The 17,968-nt window shown below is 34.0% G+C and overlaps 1 protein-coding gene across 1 annotated transcript; it reads right to left on the bottom strand.

The window, feature by feature from the left end:
* Positions 1-569: 569 nt before the first annotated feature.
* On the bottom strand, positions 570-11,390 carry LOC116032833 (alpha,alpha-trehalose-phosphate synthase [UDP-forming] 1-like). Its single transcript, XM_031275556.1, has 19 exons — positions 10,902-11,390; positions 9,824-10,190; positions 9,639-9,736; positions 9,073-9,461; positions 8,344-8,458; positions 8,067-8,168; positions 6,732-6,882; positions 4,598-4,686; positions 4,274-4,322; positions 3,899-3,999; positions 3,437-3,624; positions 3,131-3,248; positions 2,667-2,843; positions 2,464-2,586; positions 2,288-2,375; positions 2,055-2,185; positions 1,848-1,946; positions 1,070-1,530; positions 570-860 (listed from the first exon to the last, which is right to left on the bottom strand). Exons 1-18 carry the CDS (start codon positions 10,941-10,943, stop codon positions 1,150-1,152), a joined length of 2,808 nt encoding a protein of 935 aa, XP_031131416.1. The 5' UTR covers positions 10,944-11,390; the 3' UTR covers positions 570-860; positions 1,070-1,149.
* Between the last annotated feature and the right edge of the window lie 6,578 nt (positions 11,391-17,968).

Genomic DNA, 17,968 nt, shown 5'->3' with positions numbered 1-17,968 from the left:
GCGTCCAAAATACACAATTTATATACTGCATATTCACAATTTGAATTGTGAACATTTAGTATGTAAATAGACACGGGTCGATGATATAACTATTGCTATTATCCCCTGTCAACAAAATTGTTGAATTGTCGTTAAATATAAAGGACATTTCGATCGTTTTTGTATAAAGTGGGTTGACCAACTATCTTTTTACTTTTACTTTTTTTTAAAATAAATTTTCACAATTATATTAAAGACCTAAACGAAATTGTATTTTACAAAACGAGACTAAAGGGGAATCATTTGAAAAAAAAACGAGACTAAAAGTGAATTACCACATTAATTTAGGACAAGAAATGGTATTAACTCTTAAGATTATTTTAATGCATTATATACCTATCATTTCGAGTAAAATAAAAGATAACTAGCTATTGACCCGTACGATGCTCGGACTAATATTATATTCATAAAAATGAAGAATTGTTGTAAAATAAGAATAGTGAATTATAATGAATTTTTGGAGGAAAAAAATGTAAGATTAAACAAGTTACAAATTACAAATTATTAAAAACTACTTTTTGGAGGAATAATTAAATGACAAATTACAAATTATTAATAAAAGCATCAAATCACAAACACCCATAATCAACAAAGATCAGAGTAAACTAGGTATTATGCAAGGAGTTAAAGCACTATGCATGAGTTTTGGTACTAAGTAAACTAGCTATTATGCTTCAACACAACTTTTCTTAAGTATAATTTACAGCAGAAAGGTAGCATTATCCCTATTTCTTAGCTCCTAATATCCTATAAATACAACCGGCCTTGTTGGAGCAACTTAATTCTGGCACTTAAGTCCATAGGCTTGCCTCTTATTAGTTCTGCAATACACAAATTGAACGAAACGTTAGATGCACAGCACAAATTTTAAACGCGTTTTAAAGTCGCACAAACTTTAAACACGTTTTAAAGTCTTCGAAGAGAAAGGCGCGTTAAATGCCCCTGGAGATGGTTTTGGCATGGATAGGCAAACTCAACTTTCATTCCCCAATGATTTCATATTACCTCATAGGTTATAGGTTTACATTACCTCTGTACAGACATGGCGGGTGAAGCTGTCAAAGAGAACTCGAGAATGAGTTCTTAACTCAAGGCAGCAGAGATGTTCCCCTACGAGCAATCTGAAAGGTCCTTGAGTAAAGATACAACATCAGCAGATGAGCCGAGAAGATATCTGGCGTTAGAGCACTTCCGGCCTACTGCACAAGAGAAGTAGTTGTCACCCTTCAGATCAAGAACCGATGACCCTTCATGCAGTGTCATTTTCTCGCGCATCATAGACCACCAATTTTCATTTTCTTCATCACTGTTGAACCTCTTTTCTGAAGTTAAAAAGGGCTCCAGGTTTTTGTTGCATGGCTCCCTAACCCCGCCTTTACCTGATAAATGATTTGAAATATTTTTATTCATGGGGTTTCCCATTTTCACCCTCGCACTTGCAGATGGCCCAACTGGAAGCTCTGGCTCAAAAAATGTATAAATGTCCTCATCCTGAATCACAAGATTCAATTGTAAGCAAAAGTTTCCATTTCCAATATAATCAACTGCAGCCAGATAAATTTCTTTTGTTCTATAAGTGCCACAAATTTCTTGTTTCCATTTTTAAATAGTAACCAACAGTTAAGAGCGTCATCGCGTTGTTTTATGTAAAAAACAAAAGAGGAAACACTCCTTCAAGTTTTTACCTCTGGAGGTCTGCAAGCTAACAAATATGGAATAGAAATTTGGGAAATCATCAATGAGTAAAAGTGGTCATTAGCATTTTTAACAAGATCATAATTGTTTATAGCATGTGTAAGCTTGCACACCTTTGGAAGAAAGTGACCGATACATAAGACATAATCGATGGGTGCTTTCACATCACTGTTATGTACTATTTCTCCCAAAATACGATCAATTGCAGCACCCTGTATAGCATAAACGGCAATTCAGTGCAGTTCATTTTCATGCAGATTAAATGACATTCTGAAAGGCGATTTCACCCAAAACAAGTAAAAAGAAGGAAAAAGCCAAACCTTGGTAACCCCAATTGCTCGGACCTCAACAGATCGACTACCTTGAACCACATCTACTGAAGCATTTGAAATTGGCCCTGCCCAAAGATGTTGCAACAAGTCTTTTGCTTGAAGCCTCCCAAACTCAACATCTGAGCTTATGGTCAACAAACAGGAATAGAGGTTTAAAATTTTTAATACGCATTGATTAATGAATAACTATTTTTGCAAGATGGGTGGAGATAGATTATCACCTGCATATTTATAGTTCCATACAAGTGATGTCTCACGAAGCTCAAAATGAGCGCGAGGTGTCCTCTCAGTGAAATACTCAAATACATGCTGAAGATTAGGATATACAAGAAACAAAATATAAGGAACATTACAAATTTAAACAATTGAACACTTTGTTAAACATTTATAAACACACCTTCACACTGTCAACCCAATCCATGTGTAAATTCTCTGGCATTGTTGTCATCCAGTTACTCTCAGTAAGACGCAAAAACATCCCATGTTCTGCTGCTAACCACATGTTATATTCACCAAAGTTCTGCAGGGAAAAATAAAGTTAAAAAGCATTAACCTACAAATATAAAATATAAAATAACATTAACATCCAAAAGCAAAAACCTCATCAAGAACATTTCTGTCACTGCCACTGAGCACAATGACTGTTGTCTTTGGATCATCACATAACCGTTTTAATGGTTCTTTTAAATCTGGATGCAACTTAAGCTCCATGTCTTTTAACTGATCCATTCTTCTTTCTTGGGAATCCAGGGGTTCAGTTAACGTTGCATTGAATCCCTATAACAGACAAGAATGTCATCAGAGAATTATGCAAGAACTCTTCCATTAAGTTATTTGTCTCTCATACTAATCATTTCACTACAGTATATTAACTTTTTTTTTTGGCTGAAACTCTTGCCTATCTCTCATTGATCAACAGTTAAATATCACATTGGAACTACAAGGTAAATAGTTCCAGTATCAACTGACAGTTGAGTTCAGCATTAAAGAACACAATCATTTGGATGAAGCCATCAACTTAGAAAAATAAACAAAGTTCCAAAAGAGAGGCAAAAAAGGTTTACCAGTATAAGCAATCGATTATTTGAGTGCATATAACGCTCTATAGCAGCATTGGTAGGAAGTGGAGGAGGTATTTGTCTGGTCCTCAACTGAGCTTCAACAATAGTATCATTGAGTTCACTACAATGCAGAAAAAAGTACCATCAGAATCTATAAAAAGCTTACTTACAAAAACTATTGACAGGTTTGTTTTCATAAGCATCATCCTGTTACTATTCCCAAAACTTTAGTCATCAATTGTTGATGCATTTAAAGCAACAAGACTGCTACTGAATAGGGCATATTAGTCGCAATCCTTTTTGGCGTACCTAACAAAAGTTGCAGCCCATTCTTGGGATGTATGAGTTGTGACATGCATGAAGTTAAGGTGATGGCGTTTTTCTCTTTCGTGGGCTGGCATTTTTAAAGCATAACCAATAGAAGCAGCTACTTCAGTAATGTTCCATGGATTTACCAGAATTGCTCCAGCACCAAGTGACTGTGCTGCACCAGCAAACTGTGAAGCATAGATGTAATTAATTCACAAGCCTTAATATGTTGTTGAGTCTATTCCAAAGCCTCTTCAAATGCCGAATAGCAAATTCATAAATATTTAAGGATCTATAATCACCTTCCTGCCCTTGCTATAGGAATCTGTTTTTACATGATATACATAGTGGAAATGTGGCAATTTATGCGACATTTAATACTGAGATCATGTAACCAAGAAACAAAGGAAACATAAAAATGAAATTTTAAAGATCTTACAGAAAGGGAAAAATGATACCTACCTCACTTAGAATGAGAACCCCCTTCTTTGAAGCTTGGCAGGCGACAAATTCATAACTGACAAGGTTCATCCCATCCCTCAAAGATGTAACAAGAGCCACATCTGCCCAAATTCATAAACAATAAGGACTAGTAGGAGCTAGCTTCTCTTGTAAGCATATGCTGCAGCTTTGGTACATCTGTTCATAATTTATTTCCTTCTCTATTATTTTGGCTGTTTTGGCTGCTTGTATAATATAATCATTTAGAGTTGATAATAGTTTAAACAAATATTTAACTGAATCAACTTAAGTCTCTAAGGGAGTTTGATACTTTGTTTTCTTAAGTTGGACTGTATTTACATTCTTACTAATTGAAATTAATAAGAAAATTAGTACCAGTCACTGCATACAATGCACACAATGCATGAAAGTCCAGAGTTCGGTCCTGCAAATGTAAAAGAAACAACACTAAGAATTTTAATATTTACTACTTATAGAGCAGAACATTTGCAACAGCCAGAAATAAATGGCTGGTATACCATGTACGCAAGTAGAAGATATGAAGATAAGCATTAAAATGCAAGTACTTGAGAAAGAGAACCCAAAATGTTTATGATATGTGTGACCTCTGATAAGTGGTAACTCGTAAGCCCCTCTATGTCCCTATCTACAATCTACAATATGTAATATAAGCACGTCTGGTAGTCAAAAGTTACAAACCAAATGGTGAATCGGAACGGTGGTAAGACTTCCAAATCTTCCATTAATGCGTCCAACAATTTCATGAACCTGACATGTCAATCTCTGATCTGCCAAACCAAGAAAGCAAAATTGATAGTAGGGAAGGACAAGTAGAAAGTAAAAAAGAGTATCAAGAACATTAGTAATCTACCTAACATTATCAGATTAGCTGCTAATACAAAAAAAAATGTTATCTATCCTTAAAAAACTAAGATCTTCCTCTACATTTTTGGTAAACGTTATTGATGTATGCATTCCCTCTCAACTAAAACTTAAGCTATTAGTGAGGATGCGCATTTATTATTTTATATTTATCTTCAACATGTGCCTTTACTTGCAGGCCCAATATTTTTTGATAGGCGAAACACAGTCACACAGACATATTTTGATGATAGGTAGTGCATGAAATTCAAACCCAAACATTTTTGTCTATGCTGATCAAACTTGTTAAAAGCGTGCGCTTTTGCGCTTAAAGCGCAAAAGCGAAGCGAGCCCTGGCTGAGGGCCTCGCTTGAGCAAGGCGCACGAATATGAGAAAGCGTGCGCCTTTGTGGGCTTTTTGGATAAAGCGGTGAAGCGATAAAGCGCAGAAAAGCGTGCTTTTTCATGTGTAGCGCAGTCAACGGTCATAAGTTTAAAGAAAAAAAAAACAACTAAACCTAATAACCTGGTCGGGTCGCGAGTCGCAAAGACGCAAGACACAACTCGCGTAGTCAAAGATGGGGATGGATTTTATTTTTTTTTTTTTGAAAACAGATGGGGATGGATTGACTTGGGATGAAATTGCCAAATTTTCGGGTGCAAATGAAACTCCATATTCTCTTAGGCATGCTTCAAAAGGAAAAGAGAAGGTTGGGAGTTCATCAAGGTCTAAGGGAAAGGAAAAGGTTTCTGAGTATAGACTAGTGGATGAAGATGATGAAGAAGGATTTGAGGAGGATGGAATTATCAAATTTGACAATTTGGATTTGTGTGATGAAGAAGATGAGTTTGATATGGAGGATTAAATGACTTTGAAGGATTGAATGAATGAATGATTGACAATATGTTATATTTTGATGACAAAATGGCTCAAGTGACCTTATTTTGATGACTAAAGTTTGTTTTATTATGATGTTATGACTATAGTTGTTCTTATTTAATGTTATTTTGCATTACTATGTGACTATTTGGAGTTTTTGATTATATAATATATATATATTTTTTAAAGCCTCGCTTTACATGAAAAAGCGTCGCTTTGCTTTGCGCTTTCGCTTTAAAGCAAAGCCCGACCTCGTCGCTTTAGTGCGCTTTTTCGCTTTAAAAAGTTTGATGCTGATGGCATATTAAAAATTGAAACTGTTCCACCTTAACTAAAAACATAAGCTATTAATTAGGATATACATGTACTATTTTATATTTTATATTTATCTTCAACATAGTATTGGGATTGTGCCTTAGTATTTATGAAATTTTGTAAACAAGGCTTTAATTAATTTCCAAATCTGTGACATATTATTCATATAGGAAGCTTTAATATTATTTGGAAGTTTTAAAGAATTTAGAAAAGAATGTTTTAAAAAGATAAGATTTACTGTACAGAGTTTCATTTTCAAGTATTTCACCAAAGGGAAAAAGAGAAGATTTCAGTGAATAACTTGAGACACTTTAAGTGAAATAAAAATTGCAAACCGCAAATATAATAATAACTTCTATAAGTTTGACTGAAAAGAAATGGCATAGAATCCAATCAGTTAGACTTGTTGCCTTTTTATTTGTTTATAAAAATTATTTTTGTCTGACATTAAAGGTATAACATTTATTCCTTAAATTTTAAATTTATTCCCTATAGAACTTTCCTTGTAAGTGAACACCTGAACCTAGACAGAAAACTTTTTCTAACAATACTTACTAAACATTAGAAAAAATTTTACACTGGAAAAGATTTTCTCTCTGAAACATTTTCCTTTTCCCCTGTTTTTTTAATGTGAACTGAACAGCCATAAATAACCCAAGGTTTATAAGCTACTTCATCCTTTACTTCTGGAGAAAAATAAATAAAAATGAAATCACAGAGAACCAAGAACATCACCATCATAGGCAATAAATGAAAGGAATAAGGAGTAGAACATACACTCAGGAACATCAGTCCTTGTTGGTACCGCAATTTGCAGCAAAACTACCTTATCCCGCCAGTCAGGGTTCTCTTCGAGAAACTTTTCAAAGGCCAAGATCTTTTGGGGAATTCCCTTAATCATATCAAGACGGTCTACCCCTAGCATCACCTGTCAGAGCACAAGTAGTAACAGATTACTTCCTTGAAACATCCCTAATTCAGAAATAAAAACCAAATGTAACTTTATAGGGAGAGACCATATGTTTTGAGGAACTAAGTGCCTCAAGGTGCTTAGAGAAAGCAAACACCTTCTAAGGCACACACCATTTTCTCTGAAGTGGACTCTTTATACTTATTCATGCCTGCCCACCTCAAAGGGGTAATAAAATAAAAGATATTTGGCTAGTTTCAAGTCATGGCTCCATGTATCTGACGCAAACAAATTTATCACTTCTATTCTCCAATTTTGGTTATATAGTCAAGATATAAACTTTGTTATTCCAAACTACTTCATTTATTTTACTCCATTGACACTGCTTAACTTCTTTACCAAAATAGGCTTTTTAATTTTGTAAAATGAGACAACAGGTGAATGAGAAATGATACATAATGTCAATATTTCTAATTGTGACACCATGTCGCTTTGATAGTAGCGGCATATTGCTGACACAAGTGCTTCACCAAAATAGTTCTACAGTGGGAAAAAGCTTATGCAGAAGGAACAATGATTCACACCAAAACACAGGTGAGCCAGTAATAGAAAAGCTTGAAAATAAGTCACAAGTAAGAATTCATGAATAGATCCATGATCCAAACTTTTCAAGGGCTTAATTTCGCCATCTGCTCTGTGTATTTAAGGGCCTCACTGACCATTCAATTTCTAAGAGAGATCATAAAAAGCTGTTTTATCCTTTAAATCGACTGGAAGAACACAGTTTACAACCCACACTGACAAGTATATTATGGAAATTCCTTCTCTATAAACTTTAGTATTACAAATAACATTATATCAAGACTATTCCTAACTCCAATAGAATGAAACCACATGTTAGCACCACTACTTAAGTTCTTGCTCCTCAACATAAATAACCACCGACATAAATGAACCATGCAGTGGTATCCTTTCCTTTTTTTATTTTATTTTATTTTCTTTCCTTAAATTTCAAAATTGAGCGCACACACAGCAAATAACAGCTAGTGGAGGATTTTAATATTCAAAAATGATTAATTCATTGAACTAGTCTGAGAAAAAGAGTTCATTGATACATTAATGAAATGCCCTAGTTGAAGTTACACATTACTGAAATAGTTTACAATCACTTAGAGTTAAGGAGCTTTTAGTAGGGAGATAACCTTTCGTCCAGCAAATCTTTCTTGCAACTCTTTGATGTGATACTGAACACGAGGAAGCTCAAGTGCTCGAATGAAACGATCAGAATCTATCCCAATAGGAAACTTTTTCCAAGGATTTCATTAAATGCTAATGTTAGCCTCATAAAATTAAAAATAGTAATAATAATAATAATAATAATAATAATAATAATAAAAATTAAAAAAAAAGGTACCAAAGCAAAAGAACCAAATGGTTTTGCATATTATCATAGTAACACAGGGAAGTAGGTAGTAGTACCGCAGCTACTCGAGTAAGCTTTCCTTGATCCTCCACCCCTTCAGGTGTTCCTTCCAGTCCAAGAATACGAGTGCAGGCACTAACAAAATGTCTTGCATAATCATAAGTGTGAAAGCTGGAATGACAAATATTGAAATTTTGGACCATTAGTAGCACCAAAGCAACAAATATAAAGTAGACCTATGATCTGTGTGTCTGAGTCTCTGAAATGCCCTTTTGGCATTCAACTCTCAGACAACTGGGTAGGTAGAGAATTGAAAATTAACAAAGAAAAGTAGAAAACCCATATTAGGAAAAAGAAAAAAAAAAAAAGAAGAAGAAGAAGAAGGAACTATATGACTAAGTATCCCAATTGTAAATAAGCATGGTATGAAAAAGCTCAAAGTTTGTGCTTGCTATCTTTGCTTTTGTAACCTCATGCATGTCATTCAAATGAAGATACAACCCAAATATCAATGCTAAATGTGCCAATGTGTAGTGTGTATGACCAAAATCTGACTATCCATATGCTTTTCTTTTTTTTCTTTTTATTTTCTCTTTTCCTAAAAGTATCACTGTTGTACTCATGAAAAAAACTTAGTCCATATAGAAAAAATGGTCTTGGAATCAATTAATTTACGACATACTAAACTAAAGAAAGCAATTATGTGTACGAGCATACAATTTTAGAGAAAAGAGAACACAACAGGAACTTTATAATGAAAGCAGCTTAGGAAATAAGATACTCACCCAACCAAATCGGCAGCAAGAACAGCTCTCAGAAGCTCTGATCTAGAAGGCAGTGTCCTGTGAATTTCAGAGGAAGGGAAAGGTGTGTGAAGAAACCAGCCAACCTTCATTTCATTGTTACGCTCTTTTAGACATTTGGGAAGAAACATGAGGTGGTAATCATGGCACCACACAATATCACCCTCTTTATAATGCTCATTAACAACATCAGCAAACATTTGGTTGGCCTTCTTATATGCAGCAAACTGAGACTGGAAGCTGCGTGTGGTTGCAAGGCGATCCTCATGTGGAAGTCCAAGATAATGGAAAAGAGGCCACAATATGTTGTTGCAATAACCATTATAATACTGATGAACAGTATCTTCATCAAGGAAAACCGGGATACACCTCTATTTGTCAGGAGAAGAAAAGAAAAAGGTAGTATGAATGGGTAAGTTATAGTCATTCCAGATTAGGTAAGAAAATGTAGAGATGTCTCGTTTAGAAATAAAAATCAATATGGAAAAGTTCAATGCTGGCAGGGAGGTTTACTTAATGATAGTTTTAGTTTGACAGATATTACAAACCTTTTCCGCTAGAGATTTGGAAAGTGATCTCTGTCCAACTTCATCAGGTACATTCACACCAGCCCACCCAATCCATCTTGCTTCAATTTCAGCAACACCTTCATGAAAATAATCAGTGTCATAATAAATAAGGTGGGTATTTCCAAAGCAATTTCACTAATGGGAAGAAAGAGTTATTTTTTTACCCAAAAGTGCACTGACTAGGCCTCCTACACTAACTTCAAGAGTCCATGACTCCTTGCTCTGTCTTGTTGCAGCTACTGGTAAGCGATTTGCCACCACTAATAACCGTTGCTTCTGAGAACATCCATCTCTCCTTTCCTTGACATCACCAGGTGTTTTTGATGCTGCAATTCCTTCAAGAAAATTTTCCTTTTGAGGCCTTTTCTCACTATCAGGTACACAACCATCTCTTACCCCTTCATTTGAATGAAGAGACCTGCTGGATTTTCTTAATTCCCTATTTCTCAAAAGCCTCTCCAGCCTAGTTGCAGGTACAACAGAATCATGGTCACACTGGACACCAGGCATCTCTGTGCTTTGAAGTTCATTCTGAGATAACAACAAAAGAAATCATTACTCATAAGAGTGCAGGCATTTATTCACACTTTACAAATAAAAGCAAGGCAAGTCATAATTAGTTAAAGGATAACTGATAAAACACAATTAATTAATTACAAGATCAGTTAAAAAAACAAAAACAAAAGTGAACATAAAAAGAAGTCAGAAGAGGAAAGAAATGATCCCCAGGAAGAGGGAAGAAATCAAAATCAAAATCCAAGTGGCCCACCATGTACATCTTATTAAAGTAACTAATTGCTAGTTGCTAGTGTACACGATACAAAAATGGCCAAGCTACACAGTACACAACTATTTAATACTCCCACGAAGAGCCAGGATTACTGGAAAAGCAAATCACCAAAAGGCTCAAGATTTCGATCCAAAGAACTTCCTAAAATTAAAATTGCAAATAAAAAAGGAAAACCATATAACTTGGAGTAAGTTTTAGAAATTGCTTAGCTAAAATATGATAATTTTTGAATAGTTTTAAGTCAATAAATCTTCTTAGAATCAAATGAGCAGACATTTAGACCCAAAAAAAAAAAAAAAAACATACAAATTTTAAGTAAAAATGCTTGAGAACCTCAAAGTATCCCCACCGAAAACCAATAAAAATCTCTCCAAAACCCAAAAATCACTCAAATTCAAGGAAATTTTATGAGAAATCAAAATGGGCAATGAAAAGTAGTTGAAAGAAGATACCAAATCGGGTGAGGGTAGAATGCGGTCTTCAGTCGATTCCATCTCCAGCACCGACAATTGCGAGGCAAAATGGTGATCTGAGAGTGATATTACTACAAGCTCGGTCCATATATGAGTTTATAGGTGAGGGAGTAACGGAAAGCAGAGAAGACAAGTTGGCTGATTACAGATATTTTGTACGGACTCGAGGATGAAGAAATAATATATAAATGGAACGAGGAAGAGGTTGTATTTTGCTGATCTAAGAGATCAGAGGCATGAAAACGAGGTAACCGAAAGTTTTAGAAAACAACAAAGAGAGAGAGAGAGAGAGAAGGAAGAAAAGCTTTTTCAGTTTGTGCGCCATGCAGATATGAAGGATTGAAGGTGAAGATCTGTGTGGACGTCATTTGCACATGGCACCAAATATTTCATAAAATTGCTTTTTGTTACTACTTTTTTCTCATCTTTTGTGGGTATCCAGACTTTCTACCGTCAAATACAATGACTAATCTCTTCATCGAATTGTTAGTTAGTCTAGAGATTTAAGGCTGCTTTTTACCCAAAGCCAAAAATGGAATCCTTGACATTTAGATAAGGATAATGAGTTTCTTCCAATCAACCGTACCCTTCATATTCTTTTTATTAATCCCTTCGTTGAATTGTAAGTTGGTATGAAAATTTAAAGCGGCTCCATACCCAAAGGCAAGGTTCAAATCCTTCACGTTTGATTAAGAATGAATAAGTCTCTTTTACTCAGTGGAGGCAACTGTTGACGTGCTTCAGTAGGTTGAGATAGTAACTATGAACAGATACTACATTGTAACAGAGTCAGTAATACTAAAAAAAAAAATCTGTTTTACTCAAGTACTCAACCATACCTCTCATTTTCTCTTTATTACTCTTTGGATGAGCAAATCGTTGTATTGCTCTTTCCACTTCCTTTTTCCATTTTACATTTGTCCCTTCATAATTTATTTTTATTTTTAGGAGTGAGCCTCCTGTGAGACAGGTCAGGTCATAATAAGAATGTAATACTTATCTTGAAAAATATAATATTAATCCAAGAATAAATAGTGGGGTTGAATAGTTATTTATATAAAAAAAAAGAATAATATTAATCATGAATAAATTATTTACTTGTTATTTATGTGAGAAAATGTAATACGAATGACATAAAATGTGATACTTTTGATAAAAAAAAAATATAATATCTTTAAATAAAAAATATAATATTAAAAATTAAAGAGTTACTTATAATGAAAATTAATATTTATATGAAAAAATGTAATACTTATAAAGAAAAATCCGTATCTTACGAATTTCTCATAAGAGAATTTATCTTTTATTTTAAAAAAGTATCAATATTTTCTCCTCTAAACTTACCTCTTTAATTCTCAATGTTCACCTCTTCCATTCTCAATATTCATCTCTTACCCAGATGTGACAATTCGTATTAACAGGTAGATACGATAATAACAAGAGATTATTGATGGTTTATAAAGTAGTTAATTTAACATCTAATTTCTTTTAAATTCAATGAATAATAAAATAAAATTTTAATTGTGTAATGGCATATTAATTGCTTATGAACATTTAAATGTATGTTTTAAAAATAAATGTAGTATAACTCCATTAAATAATATTAAACACAAAAAAACAAAAATTTGTACATAATTTTTTACTCTCTTACGTAAACTTTATTTATTAATTCATTACCAAATCAACTATTGTATTAGCTGTCAATAATACATAAATACAAAAAGTAATAAAATTGTTGGCAATTCCAGCTAATTTAGTTAGGTTGTTAACAACGAGAGTTATTATGGGCAATCTAGACCATAAATTTTATTCATAATACAATTTTCAATAAAGACTACAAGCTTTATGATAAAATAAAGAATACTTTTTTTAGCCTTAGTTAATTAGAAAAATAAGAAGTTTCTTTTTTTTTTTTAATATTAGAATTAAAACTCATTTGTATTTAGAGCATCTTCATTTGTTGGGGGGTTTTGTGAGATTTTTAGGTTGTCTAGGAGAGAGGAAAGAGGGAAATGTGAGAAAAAGAAAAAGAAAAAAAAATTAGGAAGCTGTTTTGTGCGCCCAGCCTGGCGTATGGTGTGCACGCGCACCACGACCAACTTTCTCTTTTTTTGGTAGGGCCCACTAAGGAGACAAAAAACAAATACCTCCTGCAATATAATAATCCAATATCTTCTCTCTTGTCATTCTCTCCTCTACATGGGTTGTTATGCCGTGGACCCAGGTTCACCTTGCAAGGTGGACCTGGGTCTACATTCACATACACTATACTCTATATTCACATACACTATACTTTACATTCACAATTTGTAAACTTCACATTCACACATTACAAGATTATATGTTTAGTAACTATACTCTACATTCACATACACTATACTCTACATTCACAATTTGTAAACTCCACATTCACACATTCAAAACTCTATATTCACAGGTCCTATATTCCACATTCACACATTACAGGGCTACAAGTTGCTAGAACTTCTTAACTCTATTACAGATTCACACATGCATAACTCTACATTCATTATTTCTATACTCCATATTCACAATTTGAAACCTCCACATTCACACATTTCTGGGCAACTCTACATTCACACAATCATAAATCTACATTCACGATTTCTATACTTTACATTCACACTTTGAAACCTCTACATTCACACATTTTTTGACAACTCTATATTCAGCAATATGTTTATTAAATTTTTTTTTTTTAAAAAAAAAAAGAAGAAGAAGACAAAAACGACGTAGTTTTGGACCCAGGTCCACCTTGCAAGGTGGACTGGGTCCACTACATAATTTGCCCATCTACATGGACATTAAAACTTGTAAAAAAACTTTCAAAATGATTTATTGTGAATGCTCTTATATACTTATATGGTACTGCCTCCCTTTTCTCTCTAAAACCAAACGCCTTTCTCTGCTGCTCAACTTCGGCTTCCACCGCCGGCCTCCGGCCTGAGCTCTAATGGAGCTTTGAGCCGGCGGTTTTGGTCACCTTCTATGTTTGCTCTCGCTCTTCTTCCGCCACGACCACCGTCGCAGTTTCGTCCGCCTCCAACCACCGCCACAGATCTTCTTCTTCCGTTACTGCTACTACTACTACTGATGCTACTGTTACTGCTACTGTTACTGCTGCTACTGCTACTGCTACTACTGCTACTGCTGCTGCTGCTGTTGCTACTAAAGTGTCATCCCGCACCATGAAGTATAACCGATTTTTCATACTGTACCCTGACCTTTCATAACTGATGTTTTGTACTACTACTACTACTAAAGTGCCATCCCGCATCATGAAGTATAACTGATTTTTCATACCGCACCCTGACCTTTCATAACTGATGTTTTGTGTGGTAAATTTTTTTTCACCTAGACTTTTTTACAGGTTTCCTTTTAAGTTACATGTTATAATATGCTGATGTGGAAGTGTTTTTTCATTGAGGTATTTAAATAGCTATTAAAAGTATGACGTGGCAGCTTGACTTTTCTCAGTCTCCAACATTCTTGTTAACGATTTTACTGCGAAAGTTGTGTTGTTGCAGCAAGGCGAAGAACGTTGTTAGTGTCGAACAAATCGTACATTAAAGAAAACTTTGTTGCAACAGACCTTCATACTTCGTTTCAGATTGCTGAAGCCGTGGTTCAGCAGCCTTCATTTCACCAAAGAAGACAAGATTCAATAATAAAGCATGATAGAGACAAGAATGTGAAACCACTTACTTACCCTCTAGATCCCACCAAATCAAGATCCACAAAACATTAAAAAAAAAAAAAAAAAAAAAAAAAAAAAAAAAAAAACTAAAACACCATACTCTTTACACCATTGTTATTTTCTGTTAATTCAGATGCAAGTATGCTTCATTAATTCTTTCTGATTTTTGTTCTGGAATGTATTCCTGAAATGGTTGTTAAGGGAAGCAAAAATCAAAACTTTAACTCTTGTTTTAATCTCATTTTAATCATTAACTCGTTGCTTAGCTTCTAAGTTACTAAACAAAATTCAAATTACTTTATGGTTAATTAGATAATTTTCAATTTTTAAAGTTTGCTAATTATTATAATCTTTTGAACTTCTTTGTTAGATTGTTGTATGGTTTAATTTGTTGAATTTAGTTATCTACAGAAGTGCATGATCTACTACTAATAAAAACTTATTCTAATAGTACATGGCTTGAATGTCTCAACTTTGGTATTGATAAACAATATTTTTACCAGTCTTGCAGTGTGTTTGAATATAGGGCATGTCTTGGGACAGTATAGTTACTGAAATCCCGGCATAGCTTTTATATCATCTATTATTCTAACCCCATTTTTGTCAGCTGAAGAAGCTCAAAATCGGTTAGTTGTGGACACATTGGAGGAAGTAGTTGAGTGAATACTGTGTAATATTATTCTGTTGTGATTTCTATTCTATAGAGGTAATTAATCAATGATACAGATGATTGCTTTGACCTTTGACCTTATTCCATATTTCCATTGGGCTAGGGAATATCAGGATAATTAACATATGGCAAAAACTTGTGTGAGACCGTCTCACCATGAAACGGGTCGGGTCGAATAAGGTCAAGGTGCAAATGTAACACTTATATGCACAAATGTCATACTTATATGCTCAAATGTAATACTAATCAGGAATAAAATTTTTGTTACGTAATACTTTTAAGGGAAAATACAATACTTTTACATTTCGATGTAAAAATATTACATTTTTCCTCAAAAGTATTATATTTGCCCTTATAAGTGAGAGGTACTTGTCAACATTACTTATTATGAAAAATGTATTACTTTTTCTCTTATAAATAACAAAAATTGTATTTTTGATTAGTGTTATATTTGAGCATATAAGTGTGAGATTTGCACATATAAGTATGACATTTGCATGGTGCTTTGACCCGACCCGACCCGTCTCACGAATAAGGATCCGTGAGACGGTCTCACACAAGTATGACCCTTAACATATTCTCAAAAATCTAACAACATTTTTATTTTAGAGAAATTTGTAATTATACCCCTCCATAAATGTCAATTATCAATGTCGCCCCTAAATTATTAGTGGTGTAAATGTTGCCACTCAATTTTTAAAACGGTACATATATTGCACTCTCATATCACACTATGGGAGGACAATATATGTATCGTTTTGAAAATTGAGAGACAACATTTACACTACTAATAATTTAGGGGTGACATTGATAATTGACATATTATAAAGGGACATAAATTACAATTTTCTTTTTATTTTATTTATATAGATATAGATGTCGCAACATAAAAGAAATAGATGGATAAAAGTAAAATATATAGAAGTAGTCACTCACAAGCTGTCATGTCACAACCGTCGCCCATCGTTGCTTGAAAAATTAATGGCTTGGACAAAGCAAGTACATGCATAAAGGCAACATCACATAATGAAGTCTGTAAACAATTTGAGGACACTGATTTTGAGCGTTTCAGGTTCAAGGCCCACTGAGCATACTATCGTAGCGCCTAGTGAGTATACTTCTGATGCAACTTTTGCATGCGCATATTGTTGAAGCTACGTACTTTAAGCAAAGCTTGGCACAGTATGACAACAGATTCACTACCAAGCACGATTCTAAATGACACTTGTTAATTAACTCAAGTTAGAGTTTCTACCACTCTCATTCTGTATCAAGTTAAATTCATTTGAATGAGTTGATAACATTTCAAGTAGGATGTTGGCATGCATATCTGATTTTGTTAACCTTGTTTTTGTTTCCCTTGAATTCACTTCCTCCCAACATTAATTGAAACCACTCTTCTTGCATGATAATTCAGATTTGAGTCTCATACAACACAATGTTGGATCACGTCTTGCATACAACAGATGTTTTCACAGGCAATCAATCAAATCATTTAATGACGCTTCATTCTCAACATTTGAAAATTGTGTGGTTTAGTGAGTTTAGGGTAAGTTTGATTGAATGTTAAATCGCTTTTTTTTTTTGTGAGAGTTAAACCACCTTTATTTGTGACACAAGAATAGAATTTACAAAATATTCATGACTATAAGAATTTATTTTAATTGTTAATAGAAAAACTATCTTTGAGAAAGAGCTGCAAAGAGGCTTACAAACTATTTTTGGGAAGTTCGCGAAGACATAACAAACAATAAACTCAAGCCACACTGGATTTCAGAGGATGTGATAGATGGCTAGCTTAGTTTGTATTTGGGAGAGTGAGGAGTTCAAAAAGTTCTCGGCGAAAAACAAGAGCAATAGAAGTTCAGATTGTGGAGGACTTGGTGCATCGCTTCACAATTGTAATTCTATTCCTACGAATGAACATCACCCAAGATTTGTAAGTTTAATTTGAATAAATAATTAATGTAACTTATCTTATAATATTATACTAAGTGTGTTGTGTATTTTATATATTTTTCTTAAATAGAAAGAAAAAAGCTTGGAGAATATATAAGAAGATGGGTGTTATATTTGCACAACTTAGTGCAAATTTTGAGTGGTTAGACTATTCGAAAATAGCTTAAAATGACATTGTAAGTGGCTATTTTGTGGTACAAATATATGTAGGATCCATTTTCGATTTGAGTCAGGTCAAAATGGATTTGGGTTCTTTGTAGTTAGACGAATGGATTCATATATTGTACGCTCAAAACGGATAATAGGTGAATGAGAAATTAATTCTAGATTCATTTAAGTTGGAAAATGAAGATGAAAAGGCTTGAAACAAGCACTAAGGGGATTTGCACCACTATATATACAAGAGCCTTTTAGAAAAATGTTGAATTGTATAGTATAGAGGTTCTCTCTCGCCGCGCTGAACAAATCACCTAAAAAGAAAAGTCATGACTCCCCAATTTAAAATTGATGAAAGAACTAACTAAAGAACTAACTAGCTTAGGATTCATCTAGGGGTCTGACCACTTAAGGGTTGCTGAAAAATAAAATTGAACCCATGACCAAATTCTCAACCATTGATAGACGATAGAGATCAACTTTCACCTTTTATATATATATACTAGTTTTATACGCGCATTGCGCGAATGGGTTAATGCTCAA

This window comes from Ipomoea triloba, chromosome 10 (assembly GCF_003576645.1).
Source record: "Ipomoea triloba cultivar NCNSP0323 chromosome 10, ASM357664v1".
In the NCBI taxonomy this organism is placed as follows: Eukaryota; Viridiplantae; Streptophyta; class Magnoliopsida; order Solanales; family Convolvulaceae; genus Ipomoea; species Ipomoea triloba.
Note: the sequence above shows the minus strand (reverse complement) of the source record. Positions and strands in the feature narration are given on the sequence as shown.